Source organism: Fukomys damarensis, unplaced genomic scaffold, assembly GCF_012274545.1.
Source record: "Fukomys damarensis isolate Sample0158 unplaced genomic scaffold, DMR_v1.0_HiC HiC_scaffold_36, whole genome shotgun sequence".
Taxonomy (NCBI): Eukaryota; Metazoa; Chordata; class Mammalia; order Rodentia; family Bathyergidae; genus Fukomys; species Fukomys damarensis.
This window is the reverse complement of record NW_022900948.1, coordinates 45,395,314-45,422,906: the sequence shown is the minus strand read 5'-3', so window position 1 is coordinate 45,422,906 and position 27,593 is coordinate 45,395,314. Positions and strand designations below refer to the sequence as shown.

Sequence of the window (27,593 nt, the reverse complement as noted above, 5' to 3'; positions counted from 1 at the left end):
CCTGCGGCTTATCTTCCTACCCAGCCCCGCTGCCTGCTGTGCCCCCGGGAACAGCCGAGGGCTTCGCCCACCAAGGCGCCGCTCGGGGCTTCCGTGCTGTCCCGCAGGCCGCGAGCTTGGCTTTTCAGCCCCACATTTCCTGGAGCTTTCAAATCCCGAGAAAAGACCAGGTCAGTGATTCCTGTACTGGTCAGAAACGCACACCGCTGCACGTCTCATTAAAACCCAAGGGCGTTTAGTCCCAGGTTTGGAACACCCAGCCTCAGCCTCACTCAGGGACAGGGGCGGGGACCACACGCCGAGGGCCAGTGCCTACCTCCTGAGCTGGATCCGAAACCAGAGAAGCCGCTGCCACTCTGGCTCCCAAAACCTGGGCTCTGCTGGGACAGGGACCCGAAAGTAGGAGGGTTCTGACCGGCAAGGGTGCCGAAGGACGTGGTGCTGCTGCCGCTCCCGAACCTGGGTTCCGGTAGAAAGGGACCATGATTAGGCGCTTGCCGCCTGCCCCGCCCACTGTCGCTACCTGGACCGCAGGGTGCTCCTGACTGAACTGACTCTGGCTCCGAGCAAACCTTCGCCCGGATAAGGAGGGGATGGAACAAGCGTGAGGCACGAATGCCAACCTGGCCAGGCGGAGCTTTTGTCCACCTGGAGACGGTGGGTCGCAGGGAGCCAGCGGCACTGCACTTCTGGCTGCCTCCACCAATCAGCACTCAGCACGTCTCACCCTCTGAGCATCTCCTGCCATCACTGTCTATAGCTCCTCTCTGACCCAAGGAGCCTGTCTTCCTGTCTGTCTCACTGTGCTGCCCACGCTGGCCTCAAACTCCTGGGCTCAGGGGCTCTTCCAGCCTCAGCCTCCAAGAGGCCGGGGTGTCTGATGTTTCTGCTTCCTCTCAATGGCGAGGCGAAGGGTCCAGGCCAGCTCGCTGCCCTCCAGGGGTCCTGCCTTCCTCAAGCCCCGCTGCTGCCAGGATTCTCCTGGGACGGCCACGCGGGCAGATGCTTCTCAGGCAGTGAGGAAAACAGCCCATTTCCACTCGCTAACTCACTCGACTCGCAGCCTGCCGAAGCCCCTCTAGTTCTCCCGCCCTAAGCCTGCACTGCTGAGCCTGTCGTCTCTGGACGAGGGACTGAGACCCGGCACACGGACCCTGCAGGGCCTTGTGGTGTGTGGCAAGGCTGCTTCCCCTGGGGTTTCGGCAGCAGACGGAGACCTGGGGCAGCCAGCGGGCCGCAGGCCTGCACTGTGGCAGTGGAAGGGGGACGCGGAGGGCCTTACCCAAATCCTCCCGCGCTGGCAGCCGCAGTGCCCTCTCCGAACACTTTGCCTCCCGTCGAGCCCAGAGGGCTTGTAAAGGCTGGGGCTGAACCGAATGCTGGCACCCCTCCAAACCCAGGGGATCCCCCAAAAGTAGGAGGGCTGCCAAACACTGGAGCAGCACCGAAGCCACCTGAGCAAAACAGAGGCAAACAAACAAACGGGGAGGGAGGGAGGAAGGGGAGACAGGAGAGACATTGAGCAGTGAGAAACCAAACCAAAAGAGAAAGGAGAGAAGGGAAAGCCACGTTAGAAATTCACACACAGCTCCAGGCAAGGCCAACACAACCACTGTCCACAAGATGCTCATTAACACAAACAACCCCACACCAAGCCAGTCCCGTTAGCATTGGGGGCCCGGGGCTCCCCATGTTTTCCAGACGCAGGCCGGGTCAGCCCTGGGTGCCTCCAGGGCCTGCAGCCCCACGCTGCAGGGCTTCTCCCCGGGCAGACACACCTGGCACTGCAGCTCCCTCTTGGAGCTGCTCATCACCACGCTGGCCTGACTTCGGGCTTGGAGGAAACCCGACTTACAGAACTTGGGGCCTGGAGCCCCGCTTGGAGGGGACTGAGGACTGGGTCACAGCAGGGCTGGACGTTTACTCCGCATGGCCCACCAGTGCCCCCGCTCCGCTCCACTCCTCAGCAGGCAGCGTGCTGACCTGCTCCCGTGGAGGAGGCCCGGGGGGGCATCCAGTAGCTCAGGGCCAACCAGGAGGGTGCCCGGGTCTGCGGAGAAGGAGCGAGGCCCACAGGCTGGCGGGAGAGGGCACCCGGCTCCCCCTGAGGTTTAGTGACTCCCAGGGCAGGCGCGCAGACCCAGAGGGGGGACCAGGCCCAGAGTGAGGAGCACCCCGAGATGGGCGCTGGCCTGCAAGCCACACGGGGCGGCACAGTGGCCCGGTGACCCCAGGGCAGGATCGGCGAGGAGGCAGCAACGCCGTCCTCTCCTCCTTCGAAACAGGATCTGTCAGAGGGAGGGACCACGGCAGGCTTCCGCTACCGACCGGGACACAGAAAGCTCAGGGATCGCCTGTGCGTGAGCTTTCCCGAGCTTGCACACCCGAGGCGCGTCTGCCCTGGATGCTGCGTTCCTACACCCGAGGGAAGTCCCAGCCCCGTAACGGAGCCCGGTGGGTCACAAGTATAACAGGCTGGAAAGAAAGTGCTAAAAGGCACAGCTGAATTATTGAAGACCGCGTGCAGCTCCCGTTACGCTTCTTCTTAGACACAAAGCGCTTTGCCTAGGGCTTGTACCCAGTGCTGTTTGGCTTCTGGGTGGAAGGGAGTGAAAAATGAGAAGTCACAATGACACAGAGTAAGTGGAGGAGACTGGAGACCAAACCACGCTGTGTGCACAGGACACCCAGGACACATTCGGTCAGCCCTGCTCCACTATGTGGAGCCAGGCACTTGCTCTATTGCAGGAGGCGTTTGGTTTTATTAGCGGATATATTTCTATGATTTTTTTCCTCAGAAGAAACAAATTTACCAATAATCTGCAATGACAACATTTTTGTGTTTTTGAGATAGGGTCCCGTTATACAGTTCAGGCTGGTCTTGAACTCCCAGCGATTCTCCTGCCTCAGCCTTTTGAGAGCAAGGCTTACAGATTGTGCCACCACACCCAGCCAGCAGCAACTTCTCTGCTCCCAGCAGCGGGAGGCGGAGGAGCAGGGCTCCACCTCCACTTCTAACAGTTCCTCCAATCCCTCCTCAGGCCCGGGACAGAGCAGGGGCGTGGTGGGGGCGGCGGGCGGCAGCAGCCAGGCCACGCCCTGCCTGCCTCATCTTCCCGAAGGGTGCTCGACCCTTCAAAGAGCTGGCGGCCCAGCCGCTGGACTCCATCACGCATTGGCTCCGGTGCCAGGCTGGCCGCAGGCCTCACTCCACTCCGCACAGCCCGGCCTGCAGCAGACCCCACCGCCCCCCGCCTCGGCGCTCGGTTCTGGGAATTCTGCACCCCTCTCCAGCGTCTGACAGGCAGTTCTTTCTGCCAAGCCCTCAGCGAGGGGCAGGCACCACACAGAGGGACACCCCAGAAGGGGGCAGACAGAGCTTCGCAAAGAGGGAAAAGTTAAAGCGTCAGATTCTCGATCAGCTGGGATGCCATTCCGGGACGAGGACCCACACGAGAGCCACAGAAGAGGCAAAGACGATACCATCAGGCCTTGAGGGCTAATGACCTGCAGCTCCGCAGGCAGGCAAACGTTCTCACTTGGCTTCTAACCAGGACTGAAAGCCTGTGGCCCTTTCAATTTTCAGGCATGGTGTGGCAGAAAGCTCTGACAAAGTGGCGCTGTCCATCCCGAGCCATTTTAAGCTCGAGGAAAGAGAATCTGGGACTGGCAGCCTGGGGCCGAGACACCGGTCTCACCGGGGAGCAGCCATCCTCCAAGTGCCCCGCAGAGCCGCTTCCTCTGCAGCGGCGCCCCGGCCCCTAGATCTCAGCAGACCGGCAGCGCCTCTACCCATGAGCGCCCCCTTCCCTGCCTGCCCCAGGCTTCTGCACACGGGTCAGGATATCTGTCCCAAATCACCCCTTTAGACTGCTTGCTTGGCAGCGTCTTCCCCTCTCAGCGCCCATCCTGTCCCCGGCCCCTCCTGGCCTCCCTGCACGGACGGGTGAAGGCTGCACCCTCGCCTGAGCGCAGCAGGGCCCGGCACAGAGCAGGCGGCCGAGAACGAGGAACTCGCTCTCCTGTCTCATCAGACCGCTTGCTCCTCGAGACGCTCAGGGGCAAGCACGCAACACAGGACTGCAGAAAAGCACAGGCCTCGTACGTGTGCCCAAAACAGCTCCGGAGCGGTGAAGACTGGTGAACAGCGTGCGTGCGTGCGCCCACGTGTACACAGACTGTCACGGTCACCCCAGAAAGCATTTGGGAAAGGGGCCAGCAATGCAGACATAAGAAACGCGCAGGGCTCTGCATTCCACGCGCTCTGTAGGCGCCGGGCATGTAGCAGATGCCCGGTGAGCCAGCAGCCGCGGGAGCAGAGTAAGCCTCCCGCAGCCCCCCACTTCTGGGAGAGGACCCCAGGCTGCTCCACCCTGTGGCTCTGCAAGGGAATGGGGTGGGTACCTGTTTTATTCGGCGCAGAAAACCCGAAGCCTTGCGACGCCACACTTCCTCCTCCGGAGCTGAAAGTGCCCGCCGGCTTCTGCTCTCCGAAGGACGAGCCGGCAAACCCTCCGAAGCTCTTGGCCCCACTGTTTCCGAACAGGTTAGAGGTATCTGGGGGGACGAGAAAGCGTGTGAAGAGTGTGGTGGGACAGAGTGTCCACCAGCACCGGGGCAGCGGGCACGGACGGGAGGGAGGCTGGGTCTCTCGGACGGACTCCCGCCCTGGAGAGAAGCCTGCTGTCTCTGCGTGAAGGGCGCTGCCAGGCTGGGGAAAGGGAGGCCAGAGCGAAGCAGCCCACACGCCCGCTGCTGTCGGAGCTGCAGGGCAGCAGGGCCCAGGAAGGGCCCGGCAGGACACGCGGAGGCCAGAAGGCAGTGCGTGTTTAAGCTGAAAAACATTCTACACTGAGACACGTTTCCGAGTCACACTCACCCCACTGTTCCCGCTACTCCCCACAGCAGCTGTGGAGCCCTTGTCTCCAGGAGACGCGATTAACAGCGTACTGCATGCTGCAGCCGAGTGCCACCCAGCGCAGAGGCTCGGGAAGGCGACACTGCCCTCACCCCCTTCATTTTCACCAGGCGCGGCACATGTGAGCTCTGGCTCTTCCCCAAGTCAAAGTGAACACGGGAGGGAAGCGACCTGAACCGGCTCAGACACTGATGACCCTCAGGAAAGAGGGCTCCAGAGCTGCTGCAGGAGGCGGCAGAGGCGACGGGACCGGTGTGCTTAGAGTGCAGGCAGGACGTGAGGGGATTCCTGGAAGTGTGTGCATGTGTCTCTTACTGTAACTAAGCAAAAACCCAGCAACCACCATACACTCACCGTGTCTTTCGATCATAGCATTTATAGGCGGCAGTGAGGCTTTTGCTTTGCTTTCTCTTTCTAAGAGGTTTGGTGAAACCTTTCAGATGTTCATGCACTGTGTCCCCTCAACATGCCCCGGAAAAAGGAAGTCACTAGAACGCCGGCAGCGCTGCGCTGTGGATCCCCGGGCCAGGCCTACCTCGCCCCTCCCACAGGTGGAGAGGACGTCTCTCCCTCCCCGCCCATTCCCCAGAGAACCACCCAGCACGAGGCCCTGCAGACCTTGGCCGAGTTCCTGGCTCCGGTTACAGGCCAGGCCTTCACCTCCCCTGCGCTCCCCCTACCTCGACTCCATAGATAAAGGTGCCGCAGATGCCAGCCAGCCCTTTATTCCTCAGAAGGGGCTTTCTCCTGGCCCCAGCTTTATCGTTGTCTCTGTCTTTACTAACCTCCCACCATCACTTCTCACTCCGTGGACCCCTCAGCCACGAGGGCTGTGGCCCTGGAGACCCAAATGGGTGAGTTCCTTTGTTTGTTGCAGAAAAGGCAAACCTGATCAGATAGATATATGTAAACGCTACCAAAGTCATGGAGTCATCGGGACAATACCAACAGCGCACTAAACGGTGCTCTCCTGGGTGGCGGGGGGGCGGGGTGACTCGCATTCCCCAGGGAGCCTGGGTGAGTGTTCCGTGAAACTGAACGCAGTGGAAGCCCAAAGAGACGGGCCTAGACACAAGGTGCTTGTAGAGCTTGCTCTTTTCATAGCTAGAAGAAAGCATTTTGATTATTTTCAAAATGAAAGAGACAGGTTTACTCTGACAGAACGTCACACAATGTATCAGAAGCCTTTCTGCTGCTGGGACGAACACCTGGCAAACAGCCCAAGGAGAAAGGGCTGCTCCGGCTGGCGGCTGCAGGGCGGGTTTCAGCCATGCGGAAGGCCGTGGTGGAGGAATGCGGCTCACCTCAGGGCGGCCGGGAGGCTGGACAGGGACAGCGGGGAGAGGAAGGGCCAGCACCAGATCCAGCCCCCAAAGTCATCTACCCAGACGCAGGCAGCTCTCAAGCCAGGCAAGATAAAGAACACACCGTCTCTTAAGGTCTCTGGAGCACTGTGGGCTGAGTGAAGCTGAGCCTGGCGGGCTGATCCGGGTGAGGTTCCCTAACAGCTGTGGGACCTTGGGGAAGACCTAACCTTCCCGGTCCCAGGCTCCTGCCACAGCCCCGGGGCAGCACTTGTGCCCATGAGGCTGCTGCTGGAAGCAGGAGATACTGAATACAGAGCGTCGGCTGAAGGGGCCTCTCCCCTTTGGGGCCCTCGGCTCCTGCCCTTCCCACACTGTGGTCCTGCTCAGGGTGACACAGAGCAGGATGGCTGCGGCCAGCGCTCACTCCAGCTGCTCCGAGGCTGGGTGGAACAGGGCCCTGCTCGCCATTTCCATGCTCAAGGGTGCTTCTCCCCTTTCCCTGTGGCTGTGAAACAGCAGCCTCTACCCTTCACAAATCCAGCACCCTGGCGGCTGGCGTCTCAGCACGGAGGTCCTCCTCACAGCCTGCACCTCGGGCTGCTCAGAGCCGTAAAACTGGCACCTGCCTGGGCTTCCGGTCTTTTGTCTGCAGACCTCGGGAACAAGCACCTCTGCAGCTGGTCGGGTCTGACACACGGTGGAGGCCAAACCTGACACGGACGGTGCCAGGCCGGCTTCCGCCTCTGCAAGGTGCCCTCCTAAGGGACAGCTACAGGGCAGGCTGGGGACCTCAGGGGGTCGGCAGGTGGCTTCCTTGGCCCTGGCACAGTGCGTCTTTCAAGATCCTGAAGAGAAAGCCCATGATGAGAAGGTCCCAGGGACGCTGTATCAGTACCGCCGGGGCTGTCTCGGAGACAGACACCGCATGCAGGGGTGTAGGGGAAGAACATGCTGACGCCGGGCAACAGTGGCCTCAGCTTGTCGTTCTCAGTCATGGTCACGGAAGAGAACCGCCTGCTTCCTACCTGTGCCGGTTCCTGGGAGGCGGCCCAGGCCCGGGAGGGTCAGGGCTCAGAGAGGGACCCTGACTGAACCCTGGTGAGGCTTCTCAGTGCCCTGAGACCTCTGTGGACTTGGGGACAGCCACCGCTGCAACAAGTGGCCAGCCGGAGTCCCACAGCCGGCAACTAATCCAGGCTTGCTCCCTCCTGTGGGTGGCTCCAGGGGAAGGGGAGCAAGTGGGGCATTTCCAGAGAAGGAGCTCGCCGAGGCCCAGCGGGCGCTCAGGCGAGGGTGCGGCCTTCACCCGTCCCTGCAGGGAGGCCAGGAGGGGCCGGGGACAGGATGGGCGCTGAGAGGGGAAGACGCTGCCAAGCAAGCAGTCTAAAGGGGTGATTTGGGACAGATATCCTGACCTGTGTGCAGAAGCCTGGGGCAGGCAGGGAAGGGGGCGCAGACCGGCAGGAGCCAGGCGAGGAGAGTGGAGGCGGCTGGAAGGAGGTGGGAGAAGTGGCGCTCATGGGCAGGGGCGCTGTGGCCACTCACGGAGGAACAGCTGCCGCCATTGACTGCAGCAGCACCACTGTGGTGGTGAGCACGAAGCCCCGGGAGACTTCCTGTCCACCTCCTCCAGCGTCCCCTCCTCTCCCGAGTTGGCTCCAGGCTTAAAGAGATTTGTGTTTTCTCACTATGAAATCTTGCATCTAGGTATGGAGGACACTTCTAGAGCTGTCCCCGGTGGCGCCTGTGCCGTAACCCAGCTACTCAGGAGGCCGAGGCAGGGGGACTGCCAAGTTTGAGGCCAGCCTGGCAACTTAGCAAGACCCTATCTCAAAACAGAAAATAGAAGGGGCCGGGGATTTAGCCCAGTGGCTCCACTGCCTGCCTTGCAAGGGCAGGGTCCCAATTTTGATCCCTCGTACCAAAGAAACCCCCCAACAATGACAACAACAAAAAAGAATGAATAAAAACAAAAGCGGTATACTTAAAACAAAAACAAAAACAGAAAACAGAAGGGGCTGGGGCCACAGCTCAGGGGCAGAGCCCTTGCTTGCCTCACATGTACAAGGCCCTGGGCTCCATCCCCAGGTCCAAAATCAACAAAAAGAACAACAAGCACGCACTTGTAACCAGATGGGAGCATCAGAGACAGTGAAGGGCCGTTAGCGCCCCACCCTTCTGGGGACAGGTGTGGCTTCAGCTGCCGCAGACTCTGGGGAGAGGCCACTCTGACGGGGGAGAGGCCACTCTGACGGGGCAGAGCCGGGCAGCAGAGACGGACTGGCCAGGGACGAAGGGTCTGTGCAGGGCACGACGTGCTTATGCCCACCACAGGCCCGGCCAGCAGCACACAGGTAATACACAGCCGGGTGAGCCCACTTCTAGCGAGCTTGCTACCAGGTACTCGCTCTAGCAGAGCCCTGGTCTGGCCTAGCTCTGGAGCAGCTGCAGAAGGACAGGCTGTCAAAGTCGGAGCCACTCCGAGCCCTGCCGTGCTCCATGACAGCTGGGAGGCTACCCAGCGGCCCTCAGGGCTCCTGGCCCCTACTTCCACCTGGACCCACTTCTGCTTGACTCATCAGGACTCCGCCCGAGAGTCCACCTGCAGAAACAGGTTTGAAAACGCTGACTTGATTTCTCAGGTGCCTTCACCCCTCTGTGTGAATCCCTGCTGGCAGGCGGGACTGCAGAGCGGAGAGGCACGTGGCACACAATCCTTCATGTCCTCCTGTGGGACGGGGACAGCGAGACAAGTCGCTCTTGGCCTAGGGGTCCCAAAGAGCCGATGAGGGTGGAGAGCCCCGCATGTAACCGCAGAGGCCCCACCATGGGCGAGCCCGCCACGATGGTGAAGGGCGCCGTGCGGGACCCTCCACCTCACACGGGAGGCACCACGGCCGCCGGGCCGAGGACTGGGAGGAAGTCGGCGGCGAGCAGACGGGGCCTTCCAAGCCTAGCACCATCTGCAGCACAGACACATCTTTAAATATATACTGGACGATTCCAACAGATTTCTTTCACTTCCAATCATGAATATGCAACAAAGAATCTCAAAAACGAGCTGGAGAAGTGCTAACAGATGACAGGTTCAGATGCGAAGGACCCAAACGCAAGTGAAGAGAAACACTAAGCCCTCAATTCCACGCAGCCGGATCTCTTGGCGGTCAGACGCCGCTGCTCCAATGAGCCCGGCTCCCCTCCAAGCGCACGGCTGGTGTGGCTGCTCCTTCCTTTCCGCCCGTCTGCTCCAATTCACTCCGAGTCACTCCGACACTAAGTCAGAGCAGGCTGGGCCTTGGAGGAGAGGGGAGCGCCTGACTGCACAGGCACCTCACAGAGAGGCCTAAAGCAGAAACAACCCAAACCACATCTTAGCATCGTGGGGCAGGTACTGAAAGTAAAGGGGCCTTCCAGATCTTGTCCTCCCGTCCCGTACTTGTCCACGAAACCTGGATAATGTCCCAAAGAGGGCCATGGCACCAGGGGACCAAGGAAACTCTTGTCACTTACTCGGGGCGGCTGAGGATCCAAAGCCTCCACTGGTCGAGCCGAATGGATTCTTGTTGGCTGCATCCTGGCTGGGTTTCCCTCCAAGGCCACTGAAGAAGCCTCCGCCCCTTCCGGTGTTTCCAGACCCGAACAAGCCCCCGCCAGAAGTGGATGGCTGTTGGGAAACAAAAGGGCAGGAGGCGGGAGAGGATGCGGGGGTGCAACCTCCGGGGGGAGCCGCACTCCGCACTCCGGTCTGCGGGGACTCCCACTGTATCTGCCCTGCTCTGCAGTGCCCAACTCAACGCCAGAGGCAGGAAAACCAACCCAGCCGAGCGAGCGGCTGGATAAAGCCTGGAAACTCGGGACGCCGGCGAGCAGACTCCTCAGCCGCGGAGGGTGCGACATTCAGTCACCACTCTCCACGCAGGTGCTCACCTCTCACAGTGACTTTCCCAGCACCGCAGGAAGCTTGCCTGAGTGCCTGCGGGTGGCCAGCCCAGGGCCAGACATGAGGCCGGCAGAGCGAGCATGGCTGCCTCGGTGGAGAGGGGCTTCCCCAGCGGGCAGGTGGGTCACAGGTGGGTCACAGGGAGGGCCTGGCAGTCACCGACCACCCACCTCGAGATGCTGAGCCAACTAAAGGAACCTGACTCGCGACTTCGCATGGTGACCAGGCCCTGGCCACTGGCTCGCGTTCTAAGTGCTTCGCAAGCAGCCATGGAGCCCACACTGGTCGCTCTGGCTGGGGCGGGGCTCTTGGCCTCACCCAGCCCCTAGCAGCTGGCTTCAGACTGAGCACCTCTCCAGGACTCTCTCCTCACCCTGCCCTGCTGCAGTGCTGCAAACTCACTTAGGAAGGTGCCTGGTGGCTTCTCTTTTTTCTTCAACAATAGCTGACCACACCCACTTGGTGAAGCACGAGCTTTTAAGACTAGGAATCAAATCACAAGGACAGGTCCCCCGCCTCTGCAAGGAGGGACCTGAGACAGCATGCGCGCACGAAGGACCAGGTTATCAGCCGACGTCCATCCGGCAGCCCACGCACTGGAAGCTGCCTAGTGACGGCCGCCTCGCCCCGAGAACCCAATACTCAGGTGGCTCAGGCTTCGTTCACACACGATAAACGCTGGCTGTCGAGAGAGGGCAGACTGACCACACCCTCGTTTGCAAAGAAGGTGACCGATAGTTTCTGAGCCTCTTCAATGGGCCAGAGAACTTCTTTCATTTTACTCGAAGTAGGCAACACTTAAAAATCATAGGAGACTTCAAAAATACCCAGAAAATCAGTACTCCCGTAGTCTCGCTTTGCTCCTAAACTTCTCTATTTTCTTTTTTACTTCAATCACTAGATTTAACCACAAACTTTTTTTTTGGTACCGGGGATTGAACTCGGGCCCTTGTGGTTGTGAGGCAGGTGGCGGCACCACTGAGTCAAACCCCAGTTACTGGATTTAAACTTCAGAGGGAGACAGCTCTTTCAGCTCCTGGCCGCTGAGATCCCGTGTGGTGGTTCTGCAGTATTCCCTATAAATCCCCATCACTGCAGCCCTCACCTAGTTCCAACATCCAGGTCACCTTCTGCTGATTTAAACATCTGACTGTGGGTTGGCTCCTGGCCTTCTCTGTGGTTCTGTCCACTGCCGTTTCCACGCCTCTGTCTGTGCGGACACGGGTACCTGGGAGACAGCGGACTCTGCAGCCCAGCAGTGCTGCCCGAGAGCACTCAGGCTTCTCCTCCCCAGGCGGGGCAAGCAGGCGGGCTGCACAGACTCACTGCCCCGCTGGCAGGACAGGTGTGGGCAGAAGGCATCGCGCTCACGGCTCAGCTCACGGGTGAGGGCTGTGGGCTGTAAGCGTCCCGGCCGGGAGCCTGGTGGCTGGGTTCCACGGCCAGAGGAGGATGTAAGCAAGCGCTCCCTGCTTTTCAGGCTGCCCCTTCTTCCTCTTTAGTGTCAGTGAGAACGAATGGTGGCAGGCGTTCATGCCCCGCACACTGCTGTCCGACACACAAATCTTTCAGATCCCAATCTGATTTGTTTGAGAAAAGGGTCTTGGTGTGACTGTAGTTCCCTCAGGAGCCCCAGGCTGGCCTCAAACTCTGGGTGATTTCCTGCCTCGGCCTCCTCAGTGCTGGGATGACAGGCGTGCACCACCACACCCAGCAAACTGATTACTTTTCTGGTCAACTATGTAATTTATATACCATACGATACAATACACTGATTTCAAGGAGAAAACTCAATGGCTTTTAGTATTTCTACAAATTATGGTAAAATATATGTAAACATAAAATTTGCCATTTTAACCATTTTTGAGTGTTCGGTCCAGTGGCATTAACTGCATTCACAATGCTGTGCAAACATCACCACTATTTCCAAAACTCTTTCATCACCCCAAACTGAAATTGTGCAACTATTAAGTAATAACTCCCCAATTCCTCCCCTTTCAGTCGCTGGTGAACACGAATCTGCTTTCTGTGCGGGTGAATTTACATATTCCAGACAGTGCTGCACAGTAGAACCATTCACTATTTGTCCTTCTGTGCCCTGCTTACCTCACTTGCCACAGTTTTCAAGGTCCCCCTTTCCTGGCCGTGTAATACTCCATTAAGGTACACATCACATCTATTTATCTGTTCGTCGGTGGCACCTGTTCATCTGTAAAACTTTCTCGATTTCTCTCTGTTCTTTAAAGCTATTGCTTGCTGGTGTAGTCTCAGGCACAGGCTCTTGCTCTCTTGGCCATGGTGAAGAAGCCACAGCTCAGAAGATGGGACACAGCTGTGGTCAGCAGGGGCTTCTTGGCAGGAAGCCAGCCTCCCCTCTGGTTCCTCTTAGGCTTCTTTTTTTGGTTTTGTTTTGCAACAGGGTCTCACTATGGAACCCACGCTGGCCTTCAGCTCCTGGCAATCCTCCTGCCTCAGCCTCCTGAGTGCTGGGATTACATGTGTGCGCCATGCCCGGCTTTCCCTTAGGTTTTTATCTCGGTGGTTCTGCGCTCACCATAACAGGCCTTAGCATAATTTCCTTTTATGTGCTCTGTTTGGCATCTGTTAGCCTTCTGAATCTGTGGGTTACTTTTATCTACTGGTTTGAAAATTTCATCTTTTTCTCTTCTAATAGTGCTCCCACGTCTTCCTCTTCTGAACCCTGGTTAAATATGTGTCCGATTTTCTCTTAGAGGATTCCTGTTCTCCATTTTATTTTCTATCCTTTTTGCTATCTATCATGCTCGTCAGATAACCTAACTTCTAGTTCAAGGGTCAGCAAAGCTCAGGGACTAGACCCTGCCCACTGCCCGTGTCTGTAAATAATGCTTTACTGGCACAATCCCAGGCCCTTCCTGGGAACTGCGTGGCTGCTCCTGTGTCAGACCACAGCTGAGCAGCCCGCAGCCCTCGCTCCGCAGCCCTGCTTCTGCTATCTCTGCTCTGCTCACTTGGGTCTCAACTGCCCTTCAAACACATTCATGACATCTTCAGTTTGAATTTTTAAATTATTTACTTTTTTCCTAGCAGTGCCACTCATGTTTTTCAAAGTTGCTACAGCACTTTGTGATTTCCTATTCCTAACAGAGGTTTTCAAGTTGGTCTTTAATTTCTATTGGCAGTGAGCCAGCGTCCTGCAGGTGTACTTCTGAGATTTACTCAGCCGCGTACTCACAGGTCCATCTCCCTGGGTGGCTGTGGAAATGGAATCGTGGGGACTGAGGTCCTTGATGATGCGCCGTAAGAATAACACGAGGCCTGAGGAAAGTCCCTGTGCCTTCCAGGGGGCTGTGCCGCCTCTGCCCAGCTTCGGCAGGGACCACGTCAGGCCACGCGCAGGAGCCCAGCCCCGAGAATCGCGTCCCAGCTCGCTATGGGAAGTCTCCCTTTTGGATTTCCTACTTGGTGCATATTTTAGTGGGTTCTGTCCTTTTCTTCTTGGGGCTACTAAAGATAAAAATTCACATTTTCTCAGGTTACTAAGGGTCCTGAAGGCAGAACTGTGCCACACTTTCTCCCAGGCTCCTGTTTTCCACTTCATCTGGCTTGGTAGAATACCTGCTAGCTTATCAGGGCTTCCCACATGCCAGGGGTTTTTGCTGTCTTTGGCAGAGAATTGCTCGGAGTGACCCAGGCTTCCATCACCAGCAACTGGAAGCCAAAGGTTTCACTTCTGTCTTTTAGAGATCACCTACCAGGGTAGAGCCCACCTAAGGAAACAGGAGCTGCTAAGAAAACCTACTGACGACAAAGTGAAAAGACACGCGGTGCCTGCCACACAGGTGCCCACAGGTTGTTGCTGGTGGGAACCTGGCCTGGGGAGTTCAGCGAGGGGCCACGCATATACCTGGGCTCTCTTGAACACTCTGTTTCCCTCCCTTTTCTTTTTCAAGAACTTGCAATCAAACAAGGCCTGAGGACTTAGCCTGGCAGCTGCTGGCCTAAGAGAACAGGCAAAGGAGGAATCAGACAGGGCTGGATGTCCCCAGAGGTCTGCCACGGAGGCGTCGGGCCAGTGCTCTGATTCTCTCTGAGCGGAGGAGGACACCGTGTGTCTCTGGGGCAGCTGAGGGGTCACCGGGCTTGGATATACAGCAGGAACTGAAGACTCAGGCTGGGGGAAACGGGCTGACGTGGACGCGGACAGACACAAACATGCAGATTTACCTGGCCGAAGAGGTGCCCGCCAGTGCTGGCTATCTGATCAAACAAAGAACCGGTGTTACTAGATCCAAAACCTGGGGAACAGGAGAAGACAGTGGTTCAATTTGGATGAGACTTTCACAGGGGCAAAGCATTCTTTCTTTTTAAAAATGGTACTCAGGGGCCAGGAGGGATTTAGCTCAGTGGTGCTGCCACCGGCCTGACAAGCACAAGGTCTTGTGTTTGATCCCCAGTACAAAAAAAAAAAAATCAAAAAGTGGTATTCAGGGGTGCAAGGTTGGTTACTTCTCAGTAAATCATCTTAGGAGTGAAGCTGCATCCCCATGTAGGAAATGGAGAAAGCTGTGTGTCTATGCGGTGAGCTGCTCCCCGGCACCTCTGCGAGGGAATACCACGTCTGAGAGGCCCTGACTGTCCTGGCGTATGTGCTACACATCGCTCCCAGCAGCTTGCGTACACTGCCTAGCGCCATGTCGGTGCCACCAGCAGCTGCTGCACTGTACTGTTTAGGGACCAAGGACCGGAATACAAGTCCACTCTCGTGCAATATGTTTTCTCGGTGGTGCCCACCACACAGGTGCAGAGCCGACTGCACTTTTTCTAACACTGAAAACTCACAGTCCCAAGTCCTGCGTCCTCCTCCCCTCCAGAGGGTGGAGCCAAGCTGGTTCACTCGGAGAAGCTCCTCCCAGGCTCTTGCTCACAGAGAATTCTCAGCTTCTGCACATCAAACACCAGTCTTTCTGGGCAGCTTTTACACAGGTAATGGAAGATGGCCCCTTTGGGGTTGTGAGGATGCGCCTCAAGTTCTGGCTTGAGCAGACGCAGCCAGTGCAGAGCCTCGAGCTCCCGCCACAATTCTGCAACTCAATCAAGGCCCGAGGGGAACCCTGGACTGTTTCTCTTTTCTCCCACTGGGTCCTTACAGAAAGATCACAACATCTGTTGAAAGGAAACCATTTCCTTTCCAATAAAATACAAGCCATTCTCAAATACATCAATGAAGAAATTAATTAGCAGCTATCGATAATCTCGGTTTTCCCCTGGAGCCTAACAAGTAGCCAATTCCCATTCCTGAGACCCCTCCCCATTGGTAGCTTTTAGGAGGAAAAGAAGCTATTAAAATTGAAGATGCAAAGGTGGACTATCAAGTTTTCTTTCAAAAATATTAGTAAAAGTTTTTGTTGTTCTCAATCACAACAGTAGAAAGCAGAGCCAACTCCCCAAACATCAGGCATCTGCCAGCTGGCAAGATGGCATCCAAGAGAACACGAGGCCAGAGGCTTCTCCCAGGCTCCTGCAGGCTGCGCGGCTGGGCACGGTCAGTCACTCCCGACCTGAGCTGGAGCTGCCCGGGTTTGCCCTGTGGTGCTGGCACTGGGGCAGCCAGCGGAGCAGGGAGCTTGCCGACGTGGCAGAGCCAGCAAGGCCAAAGCAGCCCCTGAGGGCCCACATTTTCCTCTTCCTAAAGGTTAGTTTCGATGCTTTGGTGTTTTTTGTTTTGTTTTTTTTTTTTGGTACCAGGGATCGAACTCGGGTCCTTGCGCTCACAGGGTAGGCGGCAGAGCCACTGAGCTAAATAAACCCCCAGCCCTTTCTGCTCTAATTACCAAGTAACACAGGTTTCCCGCAAATGTTTTGATGAGCAGAGGGGACCAGAGCATACCTGAAGCTTGACTAAAGCTGAAGACTGAAGGTGCGGCTGTGGAGGTGGTGGCTGCGGTACCTCCGAACATAGAGCCGCTCTGCCCAAAGCCAAAGGCAGGAAGGTTGCTCTGGCCGAACAGCCCCACTCTGGTGCCGGCAGAGGACTGCCCGAAGGAGAACGAGCTGGCGCTGCTGGTGCTTGATGAGGCCCCGAAGAGGCCGCTGCTTGTGGACGCAGGGGTGGCGGCAGGCTGGCCGAAGGCAGGCACGGAGCTGAACCTGGGCTGGCTGAAGGAGAAGCCGCTGGCGGGGGTGGTGGTCGCCAGGCCGAAGGTTGGAGCCTGCCCGAAAGCCGGCTGGCTGAAGACGGTTGGCCCCGAAACACCAAAGCTTGGGCTGCCAAACCCTGAGCTGCTGACCTGAGGTGCCGTGGTGGCCGTGCCGCCTGTCTGCTGCCCAAACAGACTTGGTGCTGTGCTGGCCGCCACCTGGCCGAACACTGGGGCGCCAGAGGGGGCCGTGGCTGTGCTGCTGGTGAGCTGGCTGAACGCTGAGCTGGCGCTGGCGGCAGGCGGCTGAGTGAAGACAGAGGAGCTGGAGGTGACGGCTCCAAACACCGCCGTCTCTGCAGTGGGGCCAGGAGCACTGCTATCAGGTCTGGAGGTTGAGGTGGCGTCCACAGCTGCAGGGCCAGCGCTTGGAGCTGTGGCGGCAGTGGCAGCAGCCTGCCCGGGTGCCGTGAAGGAGGGAGTGGAAGATATGGCCTCTGCCTTGCCGTCAAGGGCCCTGGGTGCTGACGGAGCAGTCCCTGGAGGCCCTGGCAGACTGGCACTGGGTGTTGCGGGGCTGGGGCTGCTGGCTACCGGCTGCACAAGAATGGGCTCCTTCTTCACGGGGTCGGAGGCCTGCAGGGGACCTTGCGGGGGCTGGGCGGCCTGCGCCTGTACAGGAAGTGTGACCGTGGACCTGGAGCCCTCGCTGCTGCCTGGCTTCTCAGGCGCAGCTGGTGACACGGCCTCCTCTGTGCTCTTCCCAGAGTACGCGGGCAGGGAGGGTGCAGGTGCTGTGCTCAGGAGGCCACTGAAGGACAAGGTAGGGAACGATGCTGGGAGGGGAGCGGCTGGCGTCGTCACTGGGAGGGTGGGCGACAGTGCAGTGTCGCTGGTCTGTTGGCTTCCAAAGGAAAAGACGGCCTTGCCGCCACTCAGTGATGCCCCACCAAAACCCACCGTGCCAGAGGGTCCCCCGCTGGCAAGTGGCAGGCTGCTGAAGACCCCCGCCGAGGGACCGCCTGTGCCCACGCTGGTGCTGGCCAGTGGCACTGCAGTGCTGGCGCTCAGAGCAGAGGTTGCTGGGGGCTCCGCAGGCTTCCCAAGCATGGGAGAGCTGCTGAAGCTAAAGCCGGATGCCGTGCTCGGAGTCTTGGCTGGCTGTGCCCCTGCCAAGCTTGGGGACGGAGACTTGTTGGCTGACTTTGCAGAGTCCTCCACTTGGCCCACACGAAGCCCTGAGAAGCTTCCCAGCGTCTCTCCGGCCAAAGAAGTGGGGAACAAGAGCTCTCCCAGCTTGGATGGTGGGGCTTCTGGCTTGCCAGTGGGCAGTGGGGATCCAGGGGGTGCCCCGGGCCTGCTGCCGGAGGGTGGGGGCTCCCACAGGGAGGCAGCTGTCCTTGCAGCGCTGGGGGCTGGCACGAGGCCTGAGGGAGTGGCGCTTTCGGGGACCGTCTCGTGGAAAGGTTTGCTGCCCCCACTGAAGGTGAGTGTGTTGAGCTGGTTTGAGTCTTTGGTGGGAGATGCTGCCCCTGGCAAGAGAAAGAAACTGGGAATGATGGCTGAATTTAACACACCCAAGGGCTACGCCTCATGCCGCACTCCGTGCCTCTGGGTCTTCCCTGAACAGGGCACAAAATGCCAATCCCCAGATCATCTTTTTTAAATACACTTACTATGGCTCTACTAAATAAACTATTTTATCACAGATTTTGTATTGAGTTTCTGGTTTTGGATGTCTGTCTTTTAAAGTGTCAATTAAAATACTTACACGGATTTACTACTGCATTTAATTCCTATTTTAATTTCTTCCTGTGGTACTGGCAAGCACTCTAACACTGAGCTATATCCAGAGCTCTTTTTATTTTGAGACAAGGTCTTGCTATAAGTTCCCCAGGCTAGACTTGAACTTGTGATCCTCCTGCCTCAGCCTCCTGAGTAGCTTGGATGACAGCTGTGCATCTCCACACCCGGCTCCCTGTGATTTTTTTTCAGCCAGTACCAGGGATTGAACTCAAGACCTTGTGCTTGCCAGGCAGGTGCAGTGCCACTGAGCTAAATCCCCGGGTAAGTTTTTTCTTCCTTCCCTATGATTTTTTTTGGTACTGGGGAGCAAATTCAGGACCTTGCACTTGTAAGGCAGGCGTGTGGTGCTACTGAGCTAAATCCCCAGCTAAGTTTTATTTCCTTCCCTAAGATACTTGACAATGACTTTGTTCCTCTCGAATCTTTTTCTGTCCAGAATTATTCTCCCTCTAGAGAGCGAGAAGAGGGAAATGGTGGGCCGAGGGTATTCTGCCACACCTAAGCAGGCAAAAGTTGAAAGACAGCTGAAGACTATCTGCTCTACAAAGAAATGCATGAGGTCACCAAAATTTTAAGGAGCATGATGAGATCAGGCTTACAATGCCTACTCTGCTCTCAGGCCCAGGTGTGAGGAGACCTAGGCCACTGGGAACCACCACGTGGGTGGGCACAGAAAGCACATTGGGACTGTGTGTCAGCAGGATGTGGTGGTGTGCATCTTACACTGTCAGCCAGTGTGGAGGCTGAGGCAGGAGGACCACCTGAGCCCAGGAGTCCGGCCAGCATGGACAAGACCATGTCTCCTAAATTAAAAAACTAAAAGCGTTTCTTTCATTTGGGGTTTAATGTGGCTTTGTGTGTGTGGTACTGGGGATTGAACCAGGCCTCACGTGCTGTGGACAAGTGTCCTACTGCTCACTGGGCCATGTCCTGACCCACAAAGACTTGCTGATGAGAGAATGAAAGATGGCCAGACAGACAGGGCAGCCTGGAAATGACCAACAGCTGGACGGTGAGAGAAGTGGAGGACATCAAGGAGACAGAATTCCGAAGCAACTGAAAATGACGCTCATACAAGACTTCTGATGCTAGAAAATTCACACTCAGGAAAGCAAGAAGTAGACAAAATTCCCAGTAGAAAATGGAACCACAATTACTGGGGGAGCAAAGCGTGATTCTAACATCTCTTAAGCCTTTTTATTTCTTTATCTTCCTCAATAAGAACACATTACTTTTAAAATAAAAGCTTGCTTTTAAAATAAAAATTAAAAAAATTTTTGAAAGGAAAGCAGACAAAAAAAAATATATATACAATCTAAAACAAAAACTAATTAAAATGAGAACTGGAAGGTACTTAAGAAACAGGCATTATTTTTCACATGTTCTCAAATTGTTGTAAGCATTAAAACCATGTGAATTCTAAAGAAGGATCAAGTTGTCATCTGTAGGACAACAGGAGCACCTGAGACCGTAATGTGAGTGAAATACAGCAGACACAAAAGCGTAAATGTCACCTGGTTTTTTCTTATAAGAGAAAGCCCAAGTATAAAAAAGGAGCAAACACGTGCTCCCGGATGGGTCTCCGACAAGACGTGTGGCCAGCAAGTTTGCAAGTTTGGCCTCCTATTTCTGTGTCACTGTGTGTCATCCTATAGAACCACTCTGCAAGCTGATGATACTAAGGTACGCGGACAAAGAAAAAAAAAAAGGATAAAGAAATTTTAATTCACACGTTAACATTCAAATTTAAAGCACAGCCTTGACTTTCCCTGTCTTTAATAGGGAAATAGAGAGAAACCCTTCACATCGGATTCCTAAATGGAGCCTTCCTTCTCTTTTGCAGTGCCGGGGATGGAATCCAGGTTGTGTGCAGGCCAGGCAAGCGGTCACCACTGAGCTAAATCCCCAGCCATGCACATGTTTTAATGCATGTTATCAACCCCCAAATTACAGCATAAATAGTAAGCAAAACCCAGGAGTGGTAAAATGTCACCACATCTGTACAAAAATAACCTGCGGGTATCCAGAGGGAGCACAAAAGTAATGCTATGCAATGCAGACTGTACCTGGTGTGGCCGTGAAATTAGAAGATGGTGCTGGTGTGATCATCCCAAAATTAAAGCCAGTCCTAGCAAACGAAAAAAGAGAAGTTAATAAGGGTCAGACCCAGGGCACAGAACCGTCCTTTCCGTCTTCCCCTTTATGAGGCACTCATTCACAGTCTGGCCTCGGAGATCTGCAGCAGAGGGAACGCGTGCAGCTAAGGCACTCAGGCCGCTCCAAGGCCTCCAGCGGGGCAGGGGCAGGCGAGGTGTGAGGAGGCAGGAGGCGGGAGGCGGGAGTGGCCGGGAAGGTCTGGATGGATGGATGGAGAACTGTTCTGAGAAAAGCGATGCAGCAGCAGCAGCAGTGGGCACGCTGGAGTGTGCACCGTGAACGGAGGCTGCGCAGGTGGCCCAGCTCACGGAGAGGGGGCGTGGGGTCTGGAAAGATGAGCAGCTGCAATGGGGGAACCTCAGGCCCCAGCCCAAGGCTAAGGGCACAGTAGGACAGCGCGCAGCACTACAAGGGACGCTGTGGACTCCACAGGCGCACCGTCTGTGCGCGACAGAGCTCGGCACCCCAGGCTGCGAGACACAGAACTCTCCGGCTGCTTTCTGTCTCCGTCCTCTGCCTGTGCACGTTCTCTACACACTAGGGACAGGCCTCACAGCCCAGGGGGACACTCAGCACGCGTGTGGGCAAGAACAGACCCTCACGGCAACAGAAGCTCCAGGAGCAGACCCTAGACTAAATAAGAATTTTAAAATAGAAGGGGGCAAAGTGTAACAGATACAGTGCCCACAGACGCCCTCCTCAGGATGTGCCGAACGTTTTATCATATAAAGAGAACAAGCTTTCACAGTCGGCAGCCCTCAGTCGCGGTGAGGAAATTTACCTAGCCACCCTGCAAAGCTCCTGGCGCACTACAGTGGTAAGAGGAGCGACACCCCACCGAAAGCCGGGCAGACGCGTCGTTAGCCATCCTCGGCGCTGACCTACTCTGGAATTTGCTCCAAATTACCTCTGGGAAGTGAGAAACTAAACACACAATGGAGAAAGAATCTACGTAACACACATAGTTTCCTCCGCCCAGCCCAGTGCCCTTTTCTCCTCACACGTTCGGTGAAGGAGAAAGATGTTAAGGACAGGGAGAGGGACGGCAGTGAGGACACGAGCACTCGGCCTCCCACAGTGACAGATCTGCGGACAGGTTCCGACGGACGCCCAGCAGTGCAGCGTGTGTGCGTGTGACCCGGGAACTCCTGGTGTGGAAGGAACTCGTTTTGTGAGATAACTCAACGTCACCCATACAGCATCATTATCTTCAAAAAACATGAAAGAGACAGGTCCCCTCCATCCCTGCAAAACCCAGTTTCTTCCGCTGTGCTCTCGGCGCAGTAAAGCCAATGTGAACACCACACCCACTCTCTAAGAAGTGGCAAGACAGAGCCTGCAGTGTGACCAGGCAGATGACCCACAGAACATACCGCGGGGACCGCAGCTTAGGCCACCACGGAGCAGCTAACCCAGAGGCGCACAGTCTGACCGACACCAGAAGGCGCAGCCACCACCCTCATCCCCACAGCGCAGCCGGCAGGGGAGTGGAGCGTGAGGCGCCCTGGGAGGCTCGGTACTGACCCTGATGGTGCGAACGAGAAGGGCTTGGCGCCCTGCCCCGCGGCAAACGGCGTCGGGCTCACAGCTGCTTCCGCCTTGGCCGCCCCCGGCCCTGAAAGGAGGGAAAAGTCTGTTAGAAGCGCTGTTCGGGTTGGGAATTCCTGGTGCCCGGGAGCAGGTTCGCCCTCCTTTCCAGGCAGGCGTCACCGAGTGTCAAGTTGTGAAGCACAGCCGGTCTTAGTCCCTATGCTGCGGGGCAGTGTCTATAATCCCAAACCAACTGGTGCAGAGACACACACTGTACGTACGCCAAGGCTTCACAGCAGCCAAAACGAACACACACCGAAGGGTAAAACCGCAAGGTGAACGGGTCAACAGGCTAAACATTTCCGAGCAGTGACTTCTCCACGGACCACATCATACTCATCTCTTTATACTGTCTTCCACAGGTGCTTTTTAAGTTGTCAAATAGTTTTCTTTTTTTCTCTAAATTATAGAGGTGATACGTAACCACTATGGTTTGAAAGAAGTGTAAAGCTACAAGTCCAAATCACCCTACTCTCTGGGTCCGACTTCAGTTTGGGGTGTAGTCCTCTTTGTTCCTGTTGGTCTACTTTAAATGGGGGTAGATGACGACTATAGAAAAACTATATTTAAAAAGCTGCCCCCCAATAAAATACCCAAATCAAACCAAACCAAACAATTCTAAGGACGAAATATGCTTTCTTTAAATGAATATGGGGAGTGGTTATTAGTAAGAAAGAAAGAAAGCAAAGCAAAGGTGAAGCCCCTGGAACACAAGGAAGCGTGCGGCGCACACACGCCAGGCGGCCGTGCCCACCCTGGGAGCCATGAGAAGCAACCGCAGACGTCGGCCAAGCCCGGTAAAAACGGGGCCGCAGATGAGTCCTGGGAGGCCACTAAGTCGGGAAGGCAGCCCTGTCCCAGACCCGAAGGGGGACTGACTGGGTCTCTACTGTGACAGGGCCAGGGCAAGGGCAACAGCTTACAAGTCAGTATAAACGGGATGTGCCTATTTTTGTTCTGAAAACGATGAGGTAAACTGGAGACACACATAGACACTAAGGGGCCGGGGATGTACTCCGTGGCGCTGCGCCCGCCGCACAAGTGCAAGGTCCTGAGTTGGCTCCCTGGTACCAAAAGACTAAACAAAAGCGTTAAGGGTCATTATCACTGAAACATGGAATTTACAGGGGGCTTCCACCTCCTACAACACAAGTTTCCACAGCTGTGTGACAGCTTTCTTGCCTTTCTTCTCTCTCCTTCCTCTCCTTCTTTTCCTTTTGCATTAAGTACTAGGGACTGAACCTTGGCCTTGTGTGTGCGACACAAACCTCTTACCACTGAGCTAAATCACCAGCCTGATACGCACTAGTTTTATGATAGAAAAAGAATGAAAGTATTGCCATCACTAACTAATAAAAGAACTACTCAGAGGTTTTAGAAATGCTTAAAAAGAAACTTTCTACAAACTCAGGATTTTTCGAGGAAGAGTTCCTCCCAAAGGAAAAGTGTTGTGTTTTAAAACTGATTTCCCCGGCAGATGAAAGTGCAAACACTGGGCAGTGAAGGAGGGCCTGAGTTCTGTGAGGCCCACTGCTCGCCTGAGCACACGCGAAACAAAGTCACCAAGGTTTCCTTCTTAACTACAAGAGGACAAAGGGCTCACTCAACAATGCAGGCCTTGAAAGTCAGGAAAATGACCTTTCTAAGCTATCAGAGAAGCCACCAAGCTGCAAGCCAGAGCCCCTTGTGGCAAATGAGGTGCTGCAGAAATGGAGCCCACAGGGGACACCGAGGGGGACCCACGTGAAAGGCAGAGCTTCGGGCTGGCTCAGGTAAAGCCGACCACGGCCAGCACTCTCAGTTACTGTGAAGCTAATTTACCTAAGAACAATTCAGCTCGGGTGAACACTGAGCAAGGCTGTGAAACCATCAATCGTGTCATCCCGGCCTATTATACAATACCTGCCCCAAGACCTTCCACTAACAAATGGATTTTCTGTCTCAGTAACTTTTGAGCTGCCACTGTGAGCCAGGGAGTTTCTATTCCTTTTGGAGGCCACAGTGTAACACACCTAACCCTCCTCACAAGGCAGGGGAAGATGACACTATTGCTCCTTCCTAGGGAATCAACTTGAGGAGAGGTTTTCCCCAGCCATTCTGAAGTTTTTCAAACTCAACTCAAAATTTTAGAAGCTGCCAGAGGGCTGAGTAACATCCCAGAAATTCTCCACCAGCAGAGGACTTCCCAGTGTGGCCTCCGAACTTGATTTCCTGTGTCGACTGCCCCAGTGGCCCAGTGTAATAATCTCTATCAGGTGCTTCTGTCACTAAAATGAGAAGGCATGCTGACCTGGGGCTTTATCAGCAGGTGACAGCTGACTGGATGCTGGCATGGGCCCGGACGGCTTCAGGGAATTCATCAGGGATCCCTGTGAGAGGACACAAGATGTTTCTAGTAAACCACAAACCACGCTTGGACTAGCAGAGCACGTGAAATGTAAACATATAAACACAACTAAGCAAGCATAGTTCATTTGGCTTAATTATAAAAAAAGGGAAGAAAGCAAGTCAAATCAGAATTTAAGTCAAGCACCAAGATCACTGGGGAGGACACACGCTGGGCAAGTACCAGGCCTGCCCAGCTTGGGGCTGCTTCCCTGTGCCTAGCACAGTGCCTGGCCCACAAAAGGCACTGAGTACTTCGCAGCTGAACGAGTGCATGAGCGAAGGCAGGGAAGGGTTCCAGCTCTCCCTGTACTTATGACCGAGTTCTGTCTCCATCCAATGCTCCTGCACTCGTCAGCAACGACTTAGGCTTCTCCTGGCCGCCCTCCCAGTGAACCCCAAAACTTCCAGGGGCAAGTGCTAAAAACCACAAGGTGTAACTGAAAATATGGACGATCTTCACATTTTTACAGGAATTAATTGCAGTAAAAACACTGCCATCAACCCCCTTGCTTTGCACAGATGGACCCCACGTCCTCGCCACTTCCCGTGGCAGCCCTGGGGTCCTCCTTCCCGAGGGCCTCTAGCTGCGCTGTCCTGGCTGCCTCAGTGTCCTGCATCCATCCAAGACATTTCCTTTCACGGTCATTCTGGCTTTGGGGAGGAACGAGAAGTCACACGGCACCAGATCCAGTGCAGAAGGTGAGCATTTCACTGCTCCAGCTTTCGGCTAGATGGTGCTCAGCAGCAACGTTCACTGAGTTTTTAATCACACTTCTTAAGGACATGAAATAGGACTTCTAGAGTACATCAGAAAGTGCCACGAACAACGGCATCAGTGTGTATTGAGGGGGGCTAATGGCAGTGTCTTTTACAGTAATAACTTTTTAAAAAAGCAAACATTCACCTTATAACTGCTTGTACTTCCTAAATGCCACTTTAGGTCCCAGCAAACTGAGGGGCAGGACCATGACTGAGAACTCACAATGGGCGAGCGCTGATGTCCACTCTCAAACTCTGATCTCAGACAATTTAGAGCTGCTCGGCGGATGGGAGAGTGGCTGAGACACCAGGTTCCACTCTGCCCGCCTCCCAGCAACCTCCTATTATTGTCTCTGCACTGTTTGCAACGTGACCTATTTTTGCAGAGGACACCACTGAGCAGTCAAGTGCCTGACAGCAGACAGGATATCCGTGAGATCAGGCAGAGTTGGGGAGACAGACTGCGGGACAGAACCAGAATGTGGCCTCAGACCCGCACTGAGCAGTGCAGTGAGCATAGCAGGGGCAGGCGGGAGCCAGCGGCCTCAGGCCCAGCGCCAGCTCCGCGTTACTAATCGGGTGAGCCTGCGTTGGTCACCTGGCTGGGCTGCGTCTTCAGGGCGACACAGAGATGCCTACTGCCTGGGGCAGGCATCCGGCTTGGCCAAGATGGAGCTCAGTGAGGTAAACTTGAGGAGCCAACCGCAGTGCGGTCCTCGCTGACTGCTCTAGTTCACCGTAAGCACGAGGGAAGGGTCATGACACTCCTTTGGGTTCATTTCAGCGAGAGTGGACCTCAGACAGTCCTCTGCTGAAAGGAGGCGCATGCAGGACTGCTGATGCCACCGCCGACCATACCTGCTTGGCGTGGCTGCCAGCCACCGGGGCCAGCATGGGGTGGGGCGTTTTGGCAGTGGAGTACAGCACCGGAGACCTGGAAAACACAAAGCGTCCACTCAGAGCGGGCAGCTCAAGGAGCACGTTCATCCCGGGTCAGCTACAGCAACTCAGAAGCAGCCCCAAGCAAACTCATCTGACATCTTGCTGACAGCAGAATAAACTTTTAAGTAAAATTTGGGGTTTTAGTACAAAAGTCAAAGTGGTAACCCTAACATTAACGTCCTTCCTGTAAGGGAGGAGATGTACTTGGAACGTGGGGCTTCCTTGTCTGGAGTGTGCCTCCCCTTCGGTCCAGGTCTCGTTTCCAGCCCTGGAAGAAACGCTCAGGGGCCCTGTGTCCTCTTGCAGCTCAAGGGAGAGGCCCAAAGGACGGACAGCTGTTGGCCACCCGCACCCGTGTCCGCCGAGACCCAGGGCCCTGCGTCCACCACACCGTGCTGCAGAGTGGGCAGAAAGACTGCCCACGTCACCATGCACACTGCCGCCGCACTGCGACCCCACCAGCCGAGGTTCACGCAGGGGAAGCCGCCTGACTGCAGCACGCACAGAAGGTCTTGGCTCTGTCCTCGGTGCAGAGCTGCCCTGACGGGTATGGAGAGCAGGAGCAGCTGTAGGGTGGGCTTTATTTTTCATATCTTTTTCTAATTTAGGGAGAATTAATAATTTTCTACCAAAAGATTAACCAGGGGGTTGGCGTGGTGGTACAGGTTTGTCATCCCAGGACTCTGGGAGGGTGAGGCAGGAGGATCAAGTCTGACAATGCAGAACTTAGTAAGAACCTATCTCAAACAACACCAAGAGGAAGGGAGGCGGCCAGGGTGAGAGCCTGGAGTTCTGTCCGCAGCCCTTAGACAAAAGCCAAACGACTTTAAAGAAGATAGACAAGCCTATGCCTCACCAAGGAATAGGAAAATCATCGCAGGCACGTGAGGAGTAACACAGGAGCCCTCCCAACAGACTCATCAGGTGGAGAAGGAAAGCAGCCATCTGCAATGACGCCACATGCAGCCGGTCTCTCCCAGAGCTGGAAGCAGCCGTACAGCTGCCTCTCCTGGAGGGATGCACCCCGTTGCCCTGAGAGCAGCTCTTCGAGCCCCCCCCCCCGCAGGAGAGGATGGCGCAAACAATACCTCTTCCGGGACCCGGGCAGCCCCTGGACAGACAGAGCAGCCTTGCTGGAGAAACATTCTGAGCCCACGGGCATCACAAGGGAAAACAGACTTATGTTTTCTCAGAGACAAACAAAAAGGGAACTGGAAAGAAAAGTAGCCATTTATAATTTTTATATGCCAAGTTTAGCTATGACATGATGGTAAATGAAGTGGGCAAGCATTCGAATGAGTACAGTGATTGTTTGTTTACTCTGATTATGCTGCAGATCTTTTGGGAACCCTGAATCCCCAAGCACAGAATCGGGGCTTGCAGTACCTACACCCTGGGCACGTGACGCCCTGCAGAGCAGCCAGAGGCAGACCAGTGGTGCTGCATCCGAGAGGAGCAGTCTGCTCCCAAGTAAATTCATTCCAAGGTGGGGTTCCATCGCAGCCAAATGGAAATCAACGTCCAGAAATGCTCACAAGAGGGAAAGCCGAATTCGATCATTGTGCTTTGGAGGTCAATGAATTACAGCCTTCTAGTAAGATGGGCCTGAGAGATACCAGAAATTCACCTGACGCTCTGTTCTACAATGAAAACAAAACTCAAGAACT

At 55.6% G+C, this 27,593-nt stretch overlaps 1 protein-coding gene across 3 annotated transcripts in view; it reads right to left on the bottom strand.

The window, feature by feature from the left end:
* Window positions 1-27,593, bottom strand: part of Nup214 (nucleoporin 214) — a 73,578-nt gene that overhangs the window by 1,081 nt on the left and 44,904 nt on the right. For all 3 annotated transcript variants that reach the window (XR_002025469.1, XM_010627377.2, XM_033759056.1), the window contains 10 exons: window positions 25,843-25,918; window positions 24,128-24,206; window positions 21,772-21,862; window positions 20,157-20,218; window positions 16,035-17,816; window positions 14,372-14,442; window positions 9,736-9,889; window positions 4,405-4,557; window positions 1,283-1,454; window positions 317-459 (listed from right to left, as the gene is read on the bottom strand). Coding sequence is in view for 2 of the 3 variants with exons in the window: in XM_010627377.2 (XP_010625679.1) it covers window positions 317-459; window positions 1,283-1,454; window positions 4,405-4,557; window positions 9,736-9,889; window positions 14,372-14,442; window positions 16,035-17,816; window positions 20,157-20,218; window positions 21,772-21,862; window positions 24,128-24,206; window positions 25,843-25,918 (2,783 nt within the window). In the remaining variant the exon portion in view is untranslated. The remainder of the gene's footprint in view (window positions 1-316; window positions 460-1,282; window positions 1,455-4,404; window positions 4,558-9,735; window positions 9,890-14,371; window positions 14,443-16,034; window positions 17,817-20,156; window positions 20,219-21,771; window positions 21,863-24,127; window positions 24,207-25,842; window positions 25,919-27,593) is intronic.